This window comes from Impatiens glandulifera, chromosome 1 (genome assembly GCF_907164915.1).
Source record: "Impatiens glandulifera chromosome 1, dImpGla2.1, whole genome shotgun sequence".
NCBI lineage: Eukaryota > Viridiplantae > Streptophyta > Magnoliopsida > Ericales > Balsaminaceae > Impatiens > Impatiens glandulifera.
In genome coordinates this window covers 4,791,950-4,815,678 of record NC_061862.1, presented here as the reverse complement: position 1 = coordinate 4,815,678, position 23,729 = coordinate 4,791,950, and the positions used below count along the sequence as shown (strand labels likewise).

Below are 23,729 nucleotides of genomic sequence, written 5' to 3'. Positions count from 1 at the left end.
TTAAAAAAATACCTATTAATTGCAAATGGTCTTGCAAGATAAGTTTGTAAATTAATTGTGAATATTTAAAATATATAATTGTTATGTATTATAAAATATGTTCATTTGAAATTACTATATTTATTATTAAGATATATGAAACTATTGTAAAAATGTTGTAGAATATATGGTTAATTAAATCAGTAAAATATAAAAAGAAAAATTAATTTATAAATTAATGAAATCATGTTGAAATAATAATTTTAAATATTTTTAAGAAATATTTTTACCAACATAAATGTTAATACAATTTTTGTTAGAAAAAATAAATTAATTAATATTAAACAAAAAATTAACCCACTGTTCAACTTTAATTTGACATGTAGAATAATTCTCACATGTCAAAATCAAAAACATCATCAACAACAATGAAACAACCTATAATAGTTTTGGCCATCCATTTGTAATCAATCAAGTACACAGTCAGGAACAAACAATCATAAGAAACAATAAACAGTTCATAATCTTTTCAATTGGGGGATGGAATGTAAGTTAAGATATCACTTTATGTTTCCCAGCTTCAGCTTCTTCTTGTTCTTGCTGCTGTTGAAGGATCCAGATCCCAACAGCATTCTGGCAGATCATCAGTCCTTTCTCCACCTCTAATTCGCCAACAAGGAACACGATGTGAGAATCTCAACATTTCCTTCTTCAAAACCCAACAAATGGAACCCTATCTAGGTTCCTCCCATACACAGTCCTGTAACCATCTACTTTCACCTGTGGACTCATGCACTCCATCTTCTTCATCATAATCCATCATAACTTCCACCATCTCATATTGATGCCTAACTTCAGAGGGGGTCTCTCTGTTCCATTCCGATGACCAGTTCTTATATATGGCCCATATATCTCCGCCCCTAGGATATATTCTAAGGCATCCTCCCCGTTTTATTTTTTCTCTGCACAATACATGACAAAAGATGTCCACTTCTTCAACCACATCAATGTTTGTTGTCCTAAAATTTCCACAAGATTTCGTAAAGCCAGATTCTATCCAATTCACTGATCCGAACTCCGCATCAGTTTTGGAGTTCATATAACTGATTGCAACTTTAAACGGTGAGACTGAAATCACTTGGAGGTAGAGGTGGCACCTATGGAGGAAGAGGAGGTTGCTAGGGAGGTAGAGGTGGCACCTATGGCGGAAGAGAGACTCCTACAGAAATTAAGGAAATTAAGGAAGAGGTGGCTACCAGGGCGATAGAGGAAGAGGCTACAATGGCAGTAGAGGAGGAGGTTTGCAGGGCAGAAAGGGAGGAGGCTTCTATGGCGGTAAGGAGGTTCGCAGGACAGAAAGGGAGGAGGCTGAGAAAAGATTTGTTGAGAAAGACTACAATGGCGCAAGTAGTTATGCTTTGAGAGCTCAAATTCTTTGTCCAAGCTTGGAGGCTATAAAAGAAATGAAAACTACATTTGATGTGTATGTTGCATCTAAGACAAAATTCAAAGGGGAAATTGATTTCTATGCAATTTTTGGTCTTCAACTATCTGCCGTTAAGGCTAGGCTCATCAAACAGTATAAGGAGATGTGTTGTGTACTTAACTCTTATTGCAACAAAACTGTTGGGGCAGATAGGGCATTTAAGCTTCTATCGGAAGCATGGAATATATTGTCTGACCTCAGTGAACGAACCGAGAAGGAGAAGAAGGAGGAGAAGGAGGAGAAGGAGAGGTGGTGGTTTCTAACTAGCCTAGTACTGCCACAATTTCTGGCACAGTGGAGCTTCAATCAGTGGTGAGGAGGAGGATATTAATGCGACATGACAGTTCCTGACTCTGATTTTCACAACTTTGACAATGAAAGGTCTGAAGAATGCTTCAAGGAAAAGCAGATATGGGCAATTTACGACGAAGAAGATGGTATGCCACGACTGTACTGTCTGATTCGTCAAGTGAATTCAGTCTCACCTTTTAAAATTGCAATCAGTTACATGAACTCTAAAACTGTTTTAGAGTTTGGGTCGGTGAATTGGATAGAATCTGGCTTTACGAAATCTTGTGAAAATTTTAGGACATCAAACATTGATGTGGTTGAAGAAGTGAACATCTTTTATCATGTACTGAGCAGAGAAAAAACAACACGGGGAGGATGCCTTAGAATTTATCTTAGGAGCGAAGTTGAGAACGGTAATTGTAATATTCCTTCCATAAGCTTCTAAGGCCTACCTACCTTCTGATACTTCCTATGATCAGGACCCGCCCGGACATTGTGTTTTAAATTAAGTCTCAAACTCAGAAACAAATATTCCTCACATTCTCTATTCTATTTTCCAAATAAGGGTTGAAAAATAGATGATTCATTCTCCTGCAAAATTCAACCAGAACTGTTGTAAAGAATCATCCTTTACTCTTTTTCAATGCTAGGACAAAAGGATATTACATAATTCTGGGCCATGTTTGATGAAAGGTTATTTGGAAATAATACAAATATTTCCCACCATGAATTAATTCATTCAAATAATCAACCAAATACTTTATTTTTATAATATTTTAAACATTTAACCCAAATGACATAAGTTAAGAAGGTTTGAAAGACATCCTTATAATCACCTCCGGAAATAGGGTCTTCCCCATTCGAATCTTCATTCTCAAAACCCCATGTTGCAAAATCTTCAATTCCAGTATCATCCAACTCAGCATTATCATTAATGTTGTAAGTTTCATGAAATTCTTCATTTACACTATCAACTGAAGTAAACATAATGGGTGACCTTTGACTACTTACATCAAATAGATTCACTATGTGCTTGAGTGAGGGAGAAATCTCCTCCGACATGCCTATGGAATTCACCATCCTGTCAATGCAATCTATATGGATCATAACAAGAAAATTTTCACAAAGAGATGTAGGAGTAAAGGATAACAACACACTGTAATTGTTAGCATACCAATATCCAGTCAAGTTTGTCCTTTATACTAAACAACTTATATTTATTTTATATTTCATTTCAGGTCCTATAAAATGAGAATAGATCTCTAGGTTATAGGAAAGAAATGAATAGTGTGGATACTCTCCTCCCTACAAAGTTCCCTTTTATGTTTCTTATTGAAACAAAGTCATAATCACCATGAAATCAAAACCAACATACCTTTGGCGAAAGAATGATCAATACTATCAAATTTCTTTACATTGAGGGACTCAAATGACAATTCAAGTGTTGATGAAGGCGATACCTGCAAATGCATTCACCCTTAGTTTTGAAATCATCATTTTATAAAACAATTATTATTACTGAATACTAACCTTCTAGTCTGACTCTTTCTTAGAATTATTGGAGAATAAGATTAGGAGAAGTTATTGGAGAAAACCTACAGCCACATGGATAAATGATTGTATCGTTAACTAATGTGGGCATTTTAAAACTATTCGTTCAAAATATAATCCTTCTGTTAAACAATCTACCTTGATATAAACCCTGATAACATTATATGGAAAAACATAATCTACTAATGGTGCGACAACAACTGTCCATCTAATCCAACAGACACAAGTTACATTTTAAAACTATTCGTTCAAAATATAATCCTTCTGTTAAACAATCTACCTTGATATAAACCCTGATAACATTATATGGAAAAACATAATCTACTAATGGTGCGACAACAACTGTCCATCTAATCCAACAGACACAAGTTATATTTATCCATTGGTTAAAAACTAACTTTTTTAACAATACTATGTAACCCAGTTATGTTATAGGAATTTCCATTAATAAAATATAAGCATAATGACAAAACATAATCTACTAATGGTGCGACAACAACTGTCCATCTGATCCAATAGACACAAGTTATATTTATCCATTGGTTAAAAACTAACTTTTTTAACAATACTATGTAACCCCAGTTATGTTATAGGCCTTTCCATTGATATAATATAAGCACCAGTGGTAGAATAGTTTCCAAACATTCCATTCACTTTAGTGACTAATACTCATTTTCTGTACCCTGTATAAAACTGATTTTATAAGTTTATACATATCAAACAAAAAAATACTCAATAAAGACAAGAAAGTACATTGACATGTGATAGAAAATTAAAGGAATCCAATTAGGAACAACCAAAGAAGCCTTGATCGGGCATAACGATTGGGGAATTCATAACACCCTTCCTAATAAAACCTATATTAAATGTCACCATAAACAGGTAAAATTACAAGGAATTCATCCACCTCTTCCTTTCTTGAGATGATTCTCAATACCACTATACCAGCAAATACCAAATTCATATATATCCAAATTCGTCAAACATGTGCATACAACAAAAAATAAATCATTTCTTGTAGAGACGAACAATGTTAGGAGATCCTCGAAAAAAATATGTATTCTTAGACGCTAATCTAATACCATACTTCTTTTGTTTGCTGTCTGATTATAAACAACCTCTGTCTCAGTTTAATTGAAAGACAGATATACTATTTTGTATGATTTATAAGGCAAATGCAGAATCCAAACACACGATAATGGACATTGCTTCAGCCCTAATTTGTTGGGATTCAAATTAGTTCAAGTTGTATTCATGTAGCTAAATCAGAATTATGTGACCACTTTCATCATCACACTTTTATGCAGGCACGAATATTATTACACAAACAAAAAAATCAAGGGAAAACATATTATGACTTGGGAAATTAAAGGTTGCGAGCTAATCATCTGGATTTTATACAAATTATATACATGTGAGTGCGCTTGTAAGTTGGTATTAGATTAGCGTCTAAGAATACATATTTTTTTCGTATTAGACTGAGGTTGTAAATTATATACATGTGAGTGCGCTTATAAATTATATACATGTGAGTGCGCTTATATATTCATCTTTCAATTAAACTGAGACAGAGGTTGTTTATAATCAGACAACAAACAATAGTCCTGGTATTAGATTAGCGTCTAAGAATACATATCTTTTTCGAGGATCTCTTAACATTGTTCGTCTCTACAAGAAATGATTTATTCTTTGTTGTATGCACATGTTTGACGAATTTGGATATATATGAATTTGGTATTTGCTGGTACAGTGGTATTGAGAATCATCACAATCACAAGAAAGGAAGAGGTGGATGAATTCCTTGTAATTTTACTTGTTTATGGTGACATTTAATATAGGTTTTATTAGGAAGGGTGTTATGAATTCCCCAATCGTTATGCCCGATCAAGGATTCTTTGGTTGTTCCTAATTGGATTCCTTTAATTTTCTATCACTTGTCAATGTACTTTCTTGTCTTTATTGAGTATTTTTTTTGTTTGATATGTATAAATTTATAAAATCAGTTTTATACAGGGTACAGAAAACGAGTACTAGTCACCAAAGTGAATGGAATGTTTGGAAACTATTCTATCACTGGTGCTTATATTATATCAATGGAAAGGCCTATAACATAACTGGGGTTACATAGTATTGTTAAAAAAGTTAGTTTTTAACCAATGGATAAATATAACTTGTGTCTGTTGGATCAGATGGACAGTTGTTGTCGCACTATTAGTAGATTATGTTTTTCCATTATGCTTATATTATATCAATGGAAAGGCCTATAACATAACTGGGGTTACATAGTATTGTTAAAAAAGTTAGTTTTTAACCAATGGATAAATATAACTTGTGTCTGTTGGATCAGATGGACAGTTGTTGTAGCACCATTAGTAGATTATGTTTTGTCATATAATGTTATCAGGGTATCAAGGTAGATTGTTTAACAGAAGGATTATATTTTGAACGAATAGTTTTAAAATGCCCACATTATTTAACGATACAATCATTTACCCATGTGGGTGTAGGTTTTCTAAAATAACTTCTCCTAATCTTATTCTCCAATAATTCTAAGAAAGAGTCAGACTAGAAGGTTAGTATTCAGTAATAATAATTGTTTCACAAAATGATGATTTCAAAACTAAGGGTGAATGCATTTACAGGTATCGCCTTCATCAACACTTTAATAGTCATTTGAGTCCCTCAATGTGAAGAAATTTGATAGTATTGATCTTTCTTTTGCCAAAGGTATGTTGGTTTTGATTTCATGGTGATTATGACTTTGTTTCAATGGGAAATATAAAAGGGAAATTTGTAGGGAGGAGAATATAGATTTCCACACTATTCATTTCTTGTTTATAACCTAGGGATCTATTCTCATTTTATAGGACCTGAAATGAAATATAAAATAAATATAAGTTTTTTAGTATAAAGGACAAACTTGATTGGATATTGGTATGCTAACAATTACAATGTGTTTTTATCCTTTACTCTTACATCTCTTTGTGAAATTTTTCTTGTTATGATCCATATAGATTGCATTGACAGGATGGTGAATTCCATAGGCATGTCGGAGGAGATTTCTCCCTCACTCAAGCACATAGTGAATCTATTTGATGAAAGTAGTCAAAGGTCACCCATTATGTTTACTTCAGTTGATAGTGTAAATGAAGAATTTCATGAAACTTACAACATTAATGATAATGCTGAGTTGGATGATACTGGAATTGAAGATTTTGCAACATGGGGTTTCGAGAATGAAGATCCGAATGGGGAAGACCCTATTTCCGGAGGTGATTATGAGGTTGTCTTTCAAACCTTCTTAACTTATGTCATTTGGGTTAAATGTTTAAAATATTATAAAAATAAAGTATTTGGTTGATTATTTGAATGAATTTATTCATGGTGGGAAATATATGTATTATTTCAGAAAATACATATCATGAGTACAACATTGTTTTTTTTATTTATATTTAAGCACGTATTCTATGGCATTGTTTTTGGATCCCTAGTTTTCATATTATGGGCATTTTTGCAAATGCATTTAAAAAAAACATTTCAACGTGATTGCAAAGGTCAAGTTTCTAAAAACAAGGGATTTAAGTGTTCACTCTGTTCGAGAAAATCTTTGACAATCATGGCATAACGTGAAATGAAGAATTTTTTTAGAAAGAAAATAAAAATAAATCAAACACACGACATTTTCTCCATTTCAAACATAATATTTCTTGAGCGTATCAAGATTAAAAGGGGATGAGCATTCATCGCCATCGAGATAAGTGAAACGCACAACTCCTCTTGAAAAGATATGTTTGATGACAAAAGGTCCCTCCCATGGCTGTTGGAACTTCCCTCTAGGATCCTACAACTTTCAGGTCTTCTTGAAAACAAGATCTCCGACAACAAGATGTCTAGGCTTGACCTTCTTGTTGAACTCCCTCGCCATGCGTCTCAGAAGAGTCATTTAACTCATAATCGATCATCCTTTTTATGATGTAGTAGATTGGCACATCTTCTTTGATTTTATTCTCCTGGGCTAGAATGCTCTCTATGGATGACTCAGTGATAGTGAAGTGAAGAATCAAAGAACTCTTGGCCTCAGAGACATGAGGATAGGAAGGGATTGCAAATACGCCTTCACCTTCTCGAGGACATGTTAATGAGTATCACTCCAGACAACTTTTGACCCTTCTTCAAAAGCTTGAAGAGAGAATCACAATTGGAAGTGAGCTTACTAATGTAGCGACTAATATATTGAATTTTGTCCAAAAATTCCCGAACCTCCCGCTCATTTCAGGGTGCTGGCATGGCTTTGATGGCCGCAATCTTGCTAGAGTCGAGTAGGAACTCAAATTTTTCAAGTACATATTGTGGCACCGTTTAGGGTATTTCTGGGTGAACAGTTCCGGTAGGATGATCACCATTTTCGAGAAAATAAAGAATGGTCTATAAATATGATGGAATTATTCTATCATTGCTCACTAATAATAGTGAAATTAATAGCGCAAAATCAAAAGAGAATTGTAACCAATTAAACATACTTTGGAGCAATACTTTTATGCGGTGATAATGATTTAATAACTATCTTTGTAGTTCCAGAATATTTCAGTTTATGCTCGAAGTGTCTATCTAAGCGAATATAGATAAAAAATAGTTCAAGGAATGTATAACTAAATAAATGGACTTATTCATCTTTTGACATAGACTTGCGACATTTGTTATGTCAATGACACTACTTCGTTTTGTTTTGTCTAGTCACTTCTGTTAGATAAAATTAGACCGGTTAAATAGAACTTAACAAAAACAAACTTCCTGTGCAGGAACGGTTAAATAATCAGGATCGGTCAAGTAATCCAACCGATCAAGCAACCCAACTGGCCAAGAATCTAACCAATCAGGAAAACAAGACAGGTTAGAAGATAAGGCAAAAGATGTAACCAAAACCGAACAAACCTGAAGCTATGAAAAACCTAAAGTCATCCGGTTAACTCAAACAACCGGTAGACATTCTAAACCGAAATACATCAATCCAGAAAACTAATGAAGAAGCTACTTAGAGAAAGAAGCCAAGAACAACAAACTAAGTACAATCTACAAATCGGTGCAAACAAACACTTTGAGTATCTGCGGAAGATGATACCAAAGAGACAGACTGTAACATTTCCCTATCCATACAAGTCTGAGGATACTCTACAGGATGCAGAAAACCGCCTGAAGAAGATCTTTCCATTCTGGGATAAGTCAGAGGCACAACATTCCAGGTGCCGACAACTGTCCAACCGATAATGCTACATTAAGTAAAAGACAAACCTAGCCGGTTTGACCTACGCACTAGAAGCCTAAACCGCCAGGTCTAAATCACTGAACCTCTTCTTAACCAATCAGATTCAAGGAAAAGAAATGTGACCGTTGGCACATTTCACCTATAAAAGAAGGAGCTGAAGAGGAGTAAATGCAGTTACAAGTTACAAGAGAAAACATTTAAGAGCTACACCAACCCATGTTATAAGTGGTCTTTATCTCTCTAAATTAAAAGAACTTAAGTGTGCATTTGAAGTGAGATTACAATTTCGGTGAGAATTGTACGAGTGTTATCGAGCAGCAAATAAGTCTCGATCGGATTGTGCGTATGTATTCCTTAGTGAATATCCTTCTCGCGGTTTCGAGAAGAAGGGGTAACGTAGGAGTTTTATCTCCGAACATCCATAAAAACCTGTCTTGCTCTTTACTTTCTGCCGGATTTACATTCTAACCGATCCATACTAACTAACCCATACCACCCTAACCGATTTACATCACTTTTATCAATTTACTAAGCCTCAAACCGACCTCCTAATCTCCAAACCGACTTTATTCAAATCTGGTCCTACTCATCCCGTGTGCGTGTTACTTCAGTCTGAAACAAACCACTTCCGCACTTGAACTCGGTTCAAGGGTTTGTGACAGCCTGTGTAGTATTGAAACTCGATGTTAATCTTTAACCGGATTAAACGCCAACCTTTGAGTGCAAACCTGCCAGACCCCAGTCCGCCATCCGCGACCTAAATCCTAACAATTGGTATCAGAGCAGTTAGTTTCAATACTCAAGAAAGCATGACTCTCGATAAGCCTTCAATGCTAGAAGGTGATGATTTCGTCAACTGGAAGGCACGCATGCACCTGCACTTAATCACCATGGATGACGAGATGCAGTTCATCTTGACTGAAGGACCGATAAATATTGATAAAGATAGGGAGGAATGGATAAAAGAAGATAGGAGAAGAAATAATCTGGACAACCATGCTAGAAACCACATCATCAACGATTTGGACAGGAATACCTTCTATAAGCATATGAGTTTGAAATGAGATCTAGGATTGAAGATGAAGTCTCAGCTTCAACCTCTACAAAGGCCTTATTCACATCCATGGAACCGGTTGCTCCAGCACCGATCAGAACCGCTGAACAGTTCACCGAGGATGTTATTGCAATGCTTGCACAGAAGTTTTGCAGATTCATGAAGAGAAGCCAACCGACAAACAATAACTACGGTGATAAATCTAATGTTAGATGCTATAATTGCAATTGTTTGGGATATTTCAGGTGGGAATGCAGAAAACCAAGACGGGATGACCGGAAACCGGATGATCAAAACCACCGAAATAACTACCAACAAACCGGTGAAGGAAAAGAAATTCAAAAAGAACTGATAGCCGATGATGGAGGAACTTTATGGGCTCACAGTGATAGTGATAATGAACTCACATGTCTCATGGCAAATGAGGAATAGGTATTTGACTCTCCCTGTGAAGAATTTACTAAAGACGAGGAACACGTATTTGACTCTCCCTGTGAATTTACTAAAGAAATCACTAATTAACCGCATCGGGACCAATGACTGAAAACCGACCGGTTTGAATATAATATATTTTGGATTATTTGGTCTCCTAACAAAAGCAGAACAACTGTCTGTGTTTAGATGTATCTGTTTTGAAAAGATACTTTTTCTAAGCAAAATAGTCATACCTTAAAAGACGTTAAGATATGATATCTCTCACCGTCAAGGCCTATGACTCACACCTTAGGTTGTAGACATACTTAATTCATGCAAATCCTTTTATCCTATGGTCAATTGACTACATTAACTACTACCTACTGGATAATACTATCATCCTTCAACTAATATATAAGTTAGATGAATATCAACCAAATATCCACAAAGATCAAAAATCATCTCACTAAGACAAAAATATCTCAGTTCCAAAACATTCTCCAAGTTGATTTTGATTCCACTCAATGGACAGAGCATTATGAGACTTTTAAAATGATCAAGTCTCTTGAAAACATCAGTCTAAAACCCTTCTTAGATGACAAACATGTCATCTTCCCTGAAACCGTTCAGGAATTCTTCCACAACACAAGGGTTTTCCGCGGTACTCCATACTTTGATACCCTCATTCAATCTAGGGTTGGAGGAACCGTGTTTGATTTTTCTGAGTGTGACTTTGCTAGATGTTTCGACCTTCCAAAGCAAGGTCTCACCGATCTGAATGTTCCGTCCGAACTAAAATCCGAAATATCTCTGAACTTCTCTCGATCGAACCATCCGGTCAATGACCACGGAGCTCGGTCATCATTGAGGGCTGAATACCAGATTCTCAATGACATCATCGGTCGAGCCATTCTGGGAAAGGATGTCAAGAACACCTACTGCACCACCGTCTTCAACATGATGACCGCTATCACAACCGATACCCCGGTCAACTGGTCCAGGGTGTTGTTCGACATCCTAATCTGGATGATCACCACTCGTCATACCGGTTTCATTCCCCAGATCAGCTCCCTACTCATGGAACTCGGAGTTCCGCTATGTCCGGGCGAGGGGCTGAACCAGTCCCAAGTTGTGACCAGGGAAATCGCCGACTCCTTCTATGAGCGGTTCGAGAAGGCCTGGAAGAAGAAGAACCGACATCTCAACTCCTCCGGAAATTAAGTCACTCCTTCTTACAACCGATCATTTTGTTGTATGTACTGGTTGTATTGTCATCCTACTCCATTATGATCTTTTCGGTTAATCTATGTGTTTCCTTCGGTTTGTTGTAACTCCACTTTCATTAATGAAAAGTAACTTTTGAATTCCAACTACATGGGAAACTACACAAACCTAGTTACTTCCCAACTAGATTCCCCACCTCGAGCTCCGCAACCAGTCAAAAATAACTCCTTCCCAAGGAGTTTTGGAAACAAAAATATTCCCAACATTAATAAGACAAAACAGAATATTAGTATTAAATGATCCTATTTTCCCTCCAATTTCAAATATATATAAGGAACCTCCCTCTATCATTCCACATACCTCCAAACAACTTATAATTTCTTAAGCTCTCTCTCTTAGCAAGATTTGAAAGAATGTCTAACCGTATCCTAAGGAATTATCTATGCATTGATTTCGACTCCGTCCTCAACGTGGAGGATGTTGAAGTGAGGGAAATCCTCTTTGAATCCCTCAACGATACCAGCCTTCGTGATTTTCTCGAAGAATCTGGACCCATGTTCATTCCAGAAGTGATGGAATTCTTCAACAATGCAGCCATGTTCGGCGATGCCATTACTTCCGTCGTGAAAAACCACATTTTTGTTCTTCATGAAAGTGGATTCTCCCGGATGTTTAATCTGCCCACTGAAGGGTTCTCCGATTTCCCATCTTAGGTGGGGAGTGCAGTAGTTGACTATGCCGAAATGTTCTCCGGAACCGAAGTATCGATGGAGAACTACGGTCTGAAAACCCGCCTCGCCCGTCACATCCAACTCCTTCACGAGATTGTCAATCGATTGATCATCTATCAATCTCCGAACCAGAACTACTCTAAGAAGGTCTTCGACATGATGACCTACATCGTCAGCGACACCCCCATCAACTGGTCATCGGTCATCTTCAATAATTTGAAGACCATGGTCGAGACAAAGAAAGGTTTCGACTATGCTCCCCATATAAGTCGACTTCTTCGTACACACCATCCAAATCTTGGACCGGGTACCCCAATGAACCCTCGAATGTCCTCAACGAGGAAATGGCGATTGAAAAACTCACTAAAATGTCTGTTATGTAATTTTCATTTCCTTTTTGCGTATCTCAAACCGATCTCTGTATCGGTATCAATTATGTCTTTCAATCATACGGTCAGTTAAATTATTATGTTCGAAAATCGGCTCAAGCTCACAAAGTTAAAATATCGGTTTAAATGTTCAACCGGTTAAAATCGCTAACCGCTTCATCACCGGTTAAATAACCGCCTCATAAATAAAACGGTTACACTAAAACTGTTAGGATCTAGGTGGTCGCTGGAGGACCGGGGTTGGACCGGTTTAGCGGGTTTCACTCAAAGGGTGGTGATTAATCCTGTTAGAGATTAATACCGGAGTTTCAATACTACACAAACTGTCACTAACCCTTGAACTAGGTTCAAGCGCGGAAGAGGTTTGTTTCAGGTTGAAGCAGCACACTTGTGTGATAGGCGGAACCGGTTTTGGATGATATAGGTTTGAAAATTGATGGGTCGGTTTTTGTAACCTGATGGTTCGGTTTGGATAGAGTCAAGTAGGTTAGAACGGTGCAGGTAAGTTAGTATAGGTCGGTTAGAAAGTAGAGCCGGCAGAAAAGAAATAACAAGACAGGTTTTTATGGATGTTCGGAGATAAAGCTCCTACGTCACCCCTTCCTCTCAAAACCGCGAGAAGGATATTCACTAAGGAATACAAATACAATCCGATCGAGACTTATTTCCTACTCGATAACACCCTTACAATTTACACCGAAATTGTAAAATACACTCTTCAACTTTAGCACTTATGCTTTCTAGAGAGAGAACACACTCTTATTACTTGTAAGTTAATAACTCGCTGTGTCACTTGTGTCCCGTATGTTGTCCCACATTTACTCTTCTTCATCTGCTCCTTTTATAGGTGAAATATGCTAACGGTCATATTTCACTTCCTTGAATCTGATTGGCTGAGCAGAGGTTCAGTGATTCAGACCCTGCGGTCATCTTTTCAGACCTGGCGGTCATCTGTTCAGACCTGGCGGTCAACTGTTCAGACCTGGCGGTCAACTCTGCAGACTTTGCAGTCTGTTCTTCCGGTGTGTAAGACATACCAACTAGGTTTTTCTTTTAGTCAATGTGATAACTGTTGGTTAGACAGTTGTCTGTACTTGGAAGATTGCCTCTGATTTATCCTGAGAGTGGAAAGATCCTGTAGGACTGTCTTCTGCAGCCTGCAGACTTTCCTCAGACTTGTATGAATATGGACATGTTCAGTCTGTTCCTTTGGTATCATTCTCAACAGATACCCAAAGTAGCTTCTTGTGCTGGTCGGTCATTTGACTTTTCACCGGATGCCTTCCGGTGTAATTGGTTTAACCGGACATCTTCCGGTTACTCCTTTGATCGGTTGTCTGGTGTTTCCGGTTTTTGGCTTTGGCCGATCCTTTCTTTGTGCGGTCATGTTCCGAATGTTCCTGGTCGGTTTACTGTCTTGACCGGTTAATCTTCTTAGCCAGTTCGGTTCCTTGTTCTTGCATGGAAGGTTTATTTATGTTAAGTTATGTGAGCCGGTCTAATTTTATCTAACAATTTCTCCCTTTTTGATTATTTTATTTAAAATTATCAAAACTATGTAAGTTTACAAACGTAGGCCGGTTCTTTGTTTTGACCGGATTTTTGAAACTGACTTGGGAGAATTTTTCGAAAATTTTGTAAAAATTTTGAGAAAAAATTTGGTAGGTTTATTATCTTTTATCTTATCAATTTCTCGCTTTTGATTATTTTATTTAAAATTATCAAAACTATGTAAAGATGCAAGTATAGGCCGGTTTCAAAAATAGCTTTATATATATAGAGAAATAACCGAAAATAGACACATAAATAAACATAGTTTAAGGAAAGTGAGCCCCTATTCTGAGTCGGAGAAGTTGAAGCTGGTCATCATATCCTTGGTCCGTTTTCTCTTAACCGGTTGCTCCGGTCTTGAGGATGAGCCTCCAGCTTGCGGTTGACCAACCGTGCTGACTGGAATCGTTTCGGAGACTCGCTGTCTCGTAAAACGCTCCACCAGATGCTCTTCATCTTCATCTTCGGATTGCGGTGGAGTATTGACATTTGTTTCGGTGATCCTCTCCAACAATTTTCTTGCCGAAACCTTCCTCTTTCGTTTCACCGGAGCCGAAGAGGAGGATGCTGCCTTTTTCTTCTTCTTGTGAGCGGTTGCAAATTCTTCGAGCCCTTGTTTTTGTGCATTGAACCGCTCTGCCTCTTTGGCCGCTTGAACCGCTATGGACTTTGCAAGGTCCGGATACTTAGCCGCTGTGATTCGTTCCCGCTCGGCTATTTCTTCTTCAGATAGTCGCGGAGGCTCCTTTTCTCTTCGCGCTTCTTCGTTCAGCGCATCCTGGACTTCCTTAGCCGCTCGGGCGTTTGCCTCCACAACCACTAGATCCGCATTCAACTTGGCCTTGAGTAATTCATCTACTTGTGCGGTGAGCGCCTTGAGATCGGCTTCAAGTCTGTCGTTGCGGTTTTCAAGGCTCGCATTTTTGTCTTCCAGATCTGTGACCCTCCATCCTAGGTCCTCATCTACCTCTGTGAATCCTTGATCGGTTTCCCTTTCAAGCCGATCCAAGTCATCTGCTATCTTTGAGGTCTTTTCTTCCAAGGCCTTGGTTTGTTGAAGTTGATTGTTGCGCAAAACCGCTTCGTCCCGATAGTCAGCTTCGATGGCTGTGATCCGGTCATCTGCCTTTACGAGATCATTCCTCGTCTTGTTGGCGAACCGGAGTGCCAGGCTCACGGTTTTCTTGATTTTCTCCTCCAATGGGTGAACCGTTGAGTCTGAAAACACTTGAATAAGGGACTTAACCCTTTCTTCTGTAATGTCCGGTTCGGAAACCCTAGGTTGCTCGGTGAAAGGAGCCTCTATCCTTTCGTCGGCTTCATTTGTCACCTAATCCTCCAGAGGAGGCGTTGCACCATGATTCTGATCGTCATTGGTCGCAGGGGCTGGAGAGTGCGGTTTTTCTCGCTGTTTGACTACCGCCTCAAGCCGCTCTATTTCTTCAGCGAATTCTCCTTTCGCTATCTCAAGCCTTTCTAACACCAAGAACTGTAAGTTAGCCTCCGGTGTTCCCTCGACGTACATTTCCTTAAGCTTACGATTCATGACGTTATCTTTTGTAGCCGAGCTTGCGGCCTCACGTTGGCGCATCGGTCCAAGGCTTCGTTAAGAGTTTCGGCATTTGTGAGGCTCATGATTGTTTCCTCTATCTCCTTCAGCCTTCTGAAACATTGTTCGTCGGTTAAGCCCGGTAATATGTTTTTGAAAAGTTTGTTGAATCGGTACTCGTGCCATTCCCGGTATAATGCGCCAACCGCTTGAACTTGTAGTTCAATGTCCTCCAAGATCTAGCGTGCTATAATATTGGCCTTCTTCTGGTCGTCTTCAGGGTTAGCCTCCTCCTCCTCACTACTGTCTCCACCGGCCTCGGCGTGCTCAGGACTTGCCGCACCGGTGTTATCAGGACTTGCACCCGAGTCTTCTTCCTCATTTGGTCCTTCTCTATCGGAAGGATTTTCCCCAGTTTTCTGTGACTCGGTTCGGTCTGTTAGGATCGGGGACGCCCTTGGAGGACCGGGGTGTTTTCCGATTTCAAGGTAAGGGTGGCCTCTTACACAACACACAACTTGGTGATAGTCCGGTTAGAGACTAAAACCGTTCTCAGCACTGCACAACCTGTCACAAACTCTTGAACCGGGTTCAAGGGCGGAAATGTCTGTTTCAGGTTGAAGCAACGTTTGCGACTTTAGATGATGTTTAAGAAGGAGTCGGTTTAATGGAGGTGAGTGACCGGTTTTAGAAGAATGATTAGTTTGCGGTTTACGTTTAGAAAGAGGGAAATGAAAGCGAATGAAAGAACACGAGACAAGGAAATTTGTTTATGGATGTTCGGAGTAAACCCTCCTACGTCACCCCTTCTTCTCAGGTTATGAGAATGATCTCCACTAACTCTTTAGAGTTACAATTACACTTCCGGTCGAGCCCAACTTCGCTACTCGCCGGTTACACCAAACTCACCCTTTGATGTAATACAACTACTCAATACAAACACACACAAAGAACTTCCGGTTTTAGGCACACCGGCTTTAGAATACAGGACTTTATCTCTCTAGAATTTAATGCTTTATGACTTTTTGAATTTATGATGCTCACAACTACAAGTACCGAACTGCGTTGAATGAAGACGATCCGTCTTCCTTTTATAGCTGAAAGTAGCCAACGGTTACTTTCTTCTCTCTCTTCTGGATTGGTTGATCGTCATCACGCCTGTTTGCAGAAAGGTTGCTTGCACGCTTCAACTTCCTCAACACCTGTCATTCATGCAGGTGACTCTGAGCATATGATGACATAGGCGGTTTTCAGATTGATACACGTGTTTAACATCCGCCTCCGGTTGTCAGCATCGGATCAGCAAAGCATCATTGCTTTCCTCGCATGCTTCTGATCGGATCCGATCTTCTTTTATTCTTTCAAGACACGTTTCTTCCGTCATGGTACGTCACTCTTGAGATTTGAATCTTCTGACTTTTGATCTGTACTTTCCGATTTCTGTGTCTTGTGCATTATGATCCGGTTGGAGTGTAATCTTTTGTTCTTCGTTAACCGGTTGCTTGAGATAGTGAAGCCGGTTCCTGTGATCTTTTGACTTGATCACTTGAGGCTGGTTTCTTTGAAGTAGTAGCAACCGTTTATTGATGCAAGATTTCCGGTTCCGGTTTGTTAAGTACCTGCACATGAAATTTAACTTCTGTTTAGTTTGTCTGGCCGGTTCCAAAATTAATCTACTTAATTTTTCTATCACGGTCAGACATGGAAGCCGATTCTTCCTCATCCGAGAATACTATCTTCTCCTTGTCCTTGCTTCCGGATTTTTCTTGTGCTGGGGCCGGTTTTTTGGCGGCAGATTTCTTCTTTTGGCCACCTGTGGAACCGGGGGCCGACTGCTTCCTCTCCGGGAAATGTTTGGATCTTATTAACCTACTCGATGGGATAATGACACCAGGACCGGTGTTGATGTGATGATGGAGCAGGATTTTTCCAAGAGGGATGGCGTATCCCCATGACCATGCGGAGTCCGGATTCACCATGTCTTTCAAGTTGTGGAATATTTCTTTCGCCCAGTTGACCTTCGTACCTTGTATCAAACCGACTAGCATCTCGATCTTGGCCTTGGTGAGGCTGTTGTCATTTTCACCTCTTGCCTGAACCGACTTTGTGAAGATGTCACAAAGCGGTATGTACTCCGGTCGCAGTGTCGCTTTCTTACCGGATACTTTCACCAGTTCCTTGGTTGCTGAGAGAATCTGGCAGGCTGCCTCGAACGTTGTTGGTTCTAGATCCAACAAGGCATCTTGGCCGTCTGTTGGAAGGCGTAGGCTCTCCGCAACCGATTCTTCGGTTATCTCGAATTCAGTACCGCTAACAGTCGCGGTGATCTTGTCGCCAGATAGAGTTGCGGTGTTGAAGAATTCTTCAACCGCTTCTCTGTATAGAATAAATGGACCGCCGAGAAAATACTCAAGTCCGGCTTCGGTTACCCGTTTAATGACTTCCTTTGCTGCAGGCGTGCCCTTTTGTCGGATTTCCTCGAAATCCACCTGAGTCATGTGTTTGAACAAAGCCGAGCCTCGACCCATCTTAGATGATTGAGAGGTTTTGAAGAACAAGAGTAAATGACCGCTAAGAGAATTTGAGAGCTTAGAGAGAGAAAGCTGTTTCGCGCAAGAATGAAATGAAATGTCCAAGAGCCCTTTTTATAGGTGCGGTTCGGAAACCCGACCGTCCCATCAACTTTTGGCGGGAGTTTTCCCTCCAAGCCGAAACGGCGGCAAACCGTGGGCGGGAAGCCAAAAGGCGGTAATCGAAACGGCTGGAATCAGATGGCGGTAATTTTAGAGGTGCGAATCAAGGGGCGGGAAGCCAAAAAGGCGGCAAACTACAGGCGCCAAATGAGCGGTAATTTTGAACGGAAGCTCTTTGGGCGGGAAATTTCCCTCCAAAGTTTTCGATTTCGACTTTGATGATGCTGCGGTGTTTTTCTTTTAACCGGAGAGTTTGGTTATCGAAATTTAACCGGTTATTGAATAAACATAATTTTTGCAATCTTTTGAGTTTAAGCGGTTTTCTTTGATACCGGATATGAGCGCGGTTACTTTGCAATGTTAACCGGTTACTTAGATTCTGATTATTTTGTTGACCCCGGTTATTTTAGACTTGAAATAGAATTTCATTGAAAGAACAAAAAATACAAGATAGAAACCGATAAAAGAATCGGTTGGAAAATGGAAATACATAAGAAATAAGGCTAACTTATGTAATAACGACCTTAGAGAACCTATCTTCCATCCCATCCATGTCAAGAATGTTTGAAGAGGATACCGGTGTGCCCGGTCCAAATTCAGGGCGGTATTTGAGAATAAGCCGGCTGATGTGAGGAGCATAACCGAGACCTTTCTTGGTTAGCACCATGTTCTTCAGGTTCTGAAAAATGACCGTTGACCAATTGATGGCCGTGTTGCTAACAATATGGGTCATTATGTTGTATGTGTTCTTAGAGTAGCGCTGGTTTGGGGACTGACAGATAATGGAGCGAGTCACAATCTCTAGAAGGAGTTGAATGTGATGAGCAAGGCGGGTTTTTAACCCATCTTTTTCCACTGGAACATCGGTTCCAGAGAAGAACAGTGCGTGGTCGGCTGCGGCACTTCCCACCAGGGTTGGGAAGTTAGAAAACCCTTCTGTGGGCAAGTTGAACATGGAGGCAAATTCGGCTTCATCAAGCTAGAAAGTGTGGTCTCTCACCGTAGAGACGATATAGTTGCCCTGATGCAAGCGCTTCGAAAGAAGGTCTTAACATCCTCAATCAGAATGGGACCGAATTCTTCGAGAAATGTTTGAAGGCCGATGTTAGTGAGAGCTTCAAACATGACCTCTTTTGTTTCTCCGTCCCAATGTTCCATACATGAGTCGAAGTCGATGCTCAAGAAATTTCCTAAGGTTCGGCTTGGCATGGTTAGAGCTTTTGCGAAAAGAGAGAGGGAGAGCTCAAGAGATTTCAAGAGAGTTTTTGTGTTTAGGATGTGTTGAGTTGATTAGAGGATAGCCCTTTATATAGGATCGGTTTTGGAGGAAAAATATTAGCATTGAATATCAGTGTTGTCTCATTAAGGAAGAGAATATTTATGTTTCCAAAACGCATTGGGAAAGAGTTACTTTTAATTAATCGCGGAGCTCGAGGTGGGATTTGGTTGAAAAGTAACCAAGTTAGTTGGGTATTGATTACTCAGGTGGTTGGGGGTTACTGCATTAATTAAATATTACTTTTCATTAATAACCCATTGAAGAGTAACCGATACACACCGAGGATGACTTAGACTAAAACCGCAAATAACATAGATAAAACCGAATGATCATAAAGATGTTGAACAAAGATACACCCGGTGCGTGCAGCAAAATGACCGGGTGTAGAAAGGAGTGACTTAATAACCGTTGGATGTGACCGCACCGTTGGGGTTGTTGCGACGGTTCCTCCTCTTCCAATCCTTCTCGAACCGATCATAGAAGGAGTCGGTTACTTCCTTAGTTAGCACTTAAGCTTGATTCAGACCTTCGCCTGGACAGGTCGGTACGCCAAGCTCAAGAAGCAGACAGCTCAACTGGGGAACGAGGCCGACTATTCGAACGCTAATCATCCAGATTAGAACGTCGAACAGTACTCTTGACCAGTTAACCGGTGTCCCGGTGGTTATGGCAGCCATCATGTTAAAAGAAGCGGTACAGTAGGTATTCGTCACATCTCTTCCTAAGATGCTTCGACCTATCACGTCATTGAGGAGCTGATATTCAGCCCTCAATAATGACTTTGTGCCATGGTCATCGACCGGTTGGTTAGACCGGGCAAAGGTTAGAGAGATCTCGGTCTTTAAGTCGGCCGGAACGTTAAGATCTGTTAAACCTTGCTTTGGCAAGCCAAAGCACCTCCCAAAGTCATTCTCCATAAAGTCGAATACTATACCGCCCACCTTTGACTGGATATGGGTGTCAAAGTGCGGTGTGCCTTTGAAGACCCTTGCGTTGTACAGGAACTCTAGAACAAATTCTAGATAGATGACATGCTTGTCATCCAGGAAGTATTAAAGACCTGTGTCTTCAAGAGATTTGATCATTTTGAACACATCGTAGTGTTCAGTGCTCTTCGCAGATTTGAAGTCTACTTGGAAGATATTTGGAAACTGAGACATTTTTGTCTTAGTGATGGAATGAGTTATGACTTGTGATTGTTTTGATTAAGGTTTGTTCATCTTATATACTAGTGGAGAGAGAACCCTATTATCCAGGTATCACAGGTGATAATGTCTATTATCCAGAGGGGAAAAGGCTTTGCATAAAATAAGCATGTCTACAGCCTAAGGGTGTTGGTCATAGACCTGGACCATGAAAGATATCGAATCTTCACGTCTTTTTAGGTGTGACCAGTTTACTTTGAAAAGGAAATGTTTAAGAACAGATAAGCTTAAACATAGATAAATATTCCACTTTTGTTTGAAGTTCAAATAATCTAAGATAACCTATTTCCGAACCGGTCAGTCATCAGTTGTTCATCCCGATGCGGTTATTTGGTGCAAACACTAAATAACCGGTCGGTTTACTCTGTCTGATAGACCAGTCAGTTCTTCCATAGATACCTTGAAGATTTGAAATCCAACAGTTTAGGAGGAACTACCGGTTTTCTCTGTCCGAACCGAATTCCTTTAAGCATCCTTAGGAAGTATCTGACTAATATCGGTTAAACCGAGAGTAAGTCTAAATTGAGAGAACTTAGCTTCCTGTAGAGGCTTGGTGAAGATATCGGCTACTTGTTGATCTGTCGGTACGTATTCCAGCCGGATATGCTTCAGCATGACATGTTCCCGAATGAAATGGTGCTTTATGTCAATGTGCTTGGTTCTAGAGTGTAGAACCGGATTGTAGGTGATTGCTATGGCACTTGTGTTATCATAAAAGATCGGAGACTCTTCGGCTATGACACCGAAGTCCATCAGTTGTTGTTGGATCCAAAGGAGTTGTGAGCAACAGCTTCCGGCCGCCAGGTATTCAGCTTCTGCGGTGGATGTGGCCACCGATGTTTGTTTCTTGCTATGCCATGAAACAAGCCGGTCACCTAGGAATTGACATGTTCCGCTGGTGCTTTTTCTATCAATCTTGCAACCTGCGTAGTCTGCATCTGAATAGCTCGTTAGATTAAAGGATGAATCCTTTGGATACCACAGACCGACGTCAGGAGTTCCCTTTAGGTATTTTAATATTCTCTTTGCGGCTGTGTAGTGGGATTTTTTTGGATTAGCTTGAAACCTTCCACACACACCGACTGCAAATAGAATATCCGGTCTACTTGCTGTCAGGTATAGGAGAGAACCGATGATGCCCCGGTAAGCTATCTGGTCTACCGATTGACCCTCATCATCCTTGTCCAGTTTAACCGATGAGCTCATTGGAGTAGCCGCTGAGGAGCATGTGTCCATCCCAAACTTCTTTAGAAGCTCCTTGGTGTACTTAGGTTGGCTAATGAACGTTCCTTCTTCGAGTTGTTTAACCTGAAGACCTAGGAAGAAACTTAATTCTCCCATTATACTCATTTCAAACTTGTTAGTCATCAGGGTTGAAAATTTGTCACATAACTTAGGGTCGGTTGAACCGAAAATGATATCATCTACATAGATTTGAACAAGTAAGATATGCCCCTTTTTCTCAAACTTGAAAAGTGTTTTATCCACCGAACCGATGGTGAAGTCATGTTCTAACAAAAATGCGGTTAGTGTGTCATACCAGGCTCTAGGTGCTTGCTTTAGACCGTATAAAGCTTTATTTAACCGGTATACATGGTTTGGGAATTCAGTACTTTTGAAACCGGGTGGTTGTTCAACATACACCTCTTCACGTAGGTCACCATTCAAAAATGCACTTTTGACATCCATTTGAAAAACTTTAAAGTTTTTGAAAGCAGCAAAGGCTAGAAAAATCCTAATAGCTTCAATCCTAGCTACAGGGGCAAATGATTCTTCAAAATCAATGCCTTCTTCCTGTTTGTAACCTTGTGCCATTAATCTGGCTTTGTTCCTTGTGACCAAACCGTCTTCATTGAGTTTATTTCTAAATACCCATCGTCTTCATTATTACCCATTTAGTCATGGACAAACCGCCTGAAAACCGGAGCTTCATCCTCACCATCAGAATGGATATTGGTATTTTCCAATCTGTTGTGCAGATCAAAGCATGATGTAGTATTACTTTCAACTGATTCAACGAAAACCACGTGAAGTGATTCCTCCATGGTTAAAGTTCTATTGTTATACACTCTATATGCTTTACTCACTGCTGAGTAACCTAGCATGATCCCAGTATCGATTTTCGCATCAAAAGTAGATAAATAGGTTTTTCCATTTATATGAATGTAGCATTTACAACCGAAAATCTTAAGGTATTTAAGGTTGGAAACTCTATTAAAGTAAACCTCATACGGTGTTTTGTTGTGAAATTTGTTAATTAGAGACCGGTTTTGTGTATAGCATGCAGTGTTGATAGTCTCAGCCCAGAATTTCTGAGCAATGCCCGAATCGGCTATCATGGACCGTGCGGCTTCCTTGAGAGTCCGGTTTCTTCTCTCGGCCAGGCCATTTTGTTGAGGAGTCCTAGCACTAGACAACTCGTGTCTAATACCGGATTCATCAAGAAATGCGGTTAAAGTACTATTGGTAAATTCGGTACCTCTATCACTTCTAATGCTATTAATGCGAGTTGATTTTTCATTTTGTAAACGTTTAAGTAATGTGATCAAATTTTCTGCGGTTTCACGTTTGGATGGTAAGAATATTACTCATGTAAATCTAGAGTAATCATCAATAACTACCATGGTGTACAACATACCTCCTAGGCTAATGACCTGAATCGGTCCAAATAAATCCATGTGTAAGAGATCTAAGCATCGGCTAGATTGAATGTTTCCTTTACTCTTAAAGGTTGACTTAGTTTGTTTACCCATTTGACATGCTGAACAAACCTTATCCTTGTTAAATACTATGTCAGAAATACCTTCAACTAGCTTTTTACCGCGAATGTAGTTTAATGTTTTCATGTTTAGATGGTTTAGTCTCTTATGCCATAACCAGGTTTGATCGGTCTTAGCTATCATGCATACAAGATATTCTACCTTAGTTTTCCAGTCTATCTTGTAAATATTTCCTAGCCTATTTCCGGTTAGTAGTATGGTACCTTGAGAGTTCTTAACTAAGCATGCATGTTTAAGAAATTCTACCGTGTATCCAGCATCACACATTTGACTAATGCTTAGCAAGTTAA

At 39.5% G+C, this 23,729-nt stretch overlaps 1 protein-coding gene and 1 pseudogene across 1 annotated transcript; one reads left to right on the top strand and one right to left on the bottom strand.

The window, feature by feature from the left end:
* Positions 1 to 531: 531 nt before the first annotated feature.
* LOC124930245 lies at positions 532 to 1,078 on the bottom strand. The gene is made up of 2 exons (XM_047470630.1): positions 760 to 1,078; positions 532 to 641 (listed from the first exon to the last, which is right to left on the bottom strand). The coding sequence occupies exons 1-2, from the start codon at positions 1,076 to 1,078 to the stop codon at positions 532 to 534; spliced, it is 429 nt and encodes a 142-aa protein (XP_047326586.1).
* Positions 1,079 to 1,818: 740 nt separating this feature from the next.
* Positions 1,819 to 23,729, top strand: part of LOC124930162 — a 47,674-nt pseudogene continuing 25,763 nt past the window's right edge.

What these genes read in the sequence shown, in the direction of transcription:
- LOC124930245 (XM_047470630.1), bottom strand. Translation starts at nt 1,078, where the DNA reads ATGAACTCCAAAACTGATGCGGAGTTCGGATCAGTGAATTGGATAGAA. An exon ending in TGGAGTGCATGAGTCCACAG is followed by an intron (nt 642 to 759) that starts GTGAAAGTAGAT and finishes TTGGCGAATTAG; the next exon opens with AGGTGGAGAAAGGACTGATG.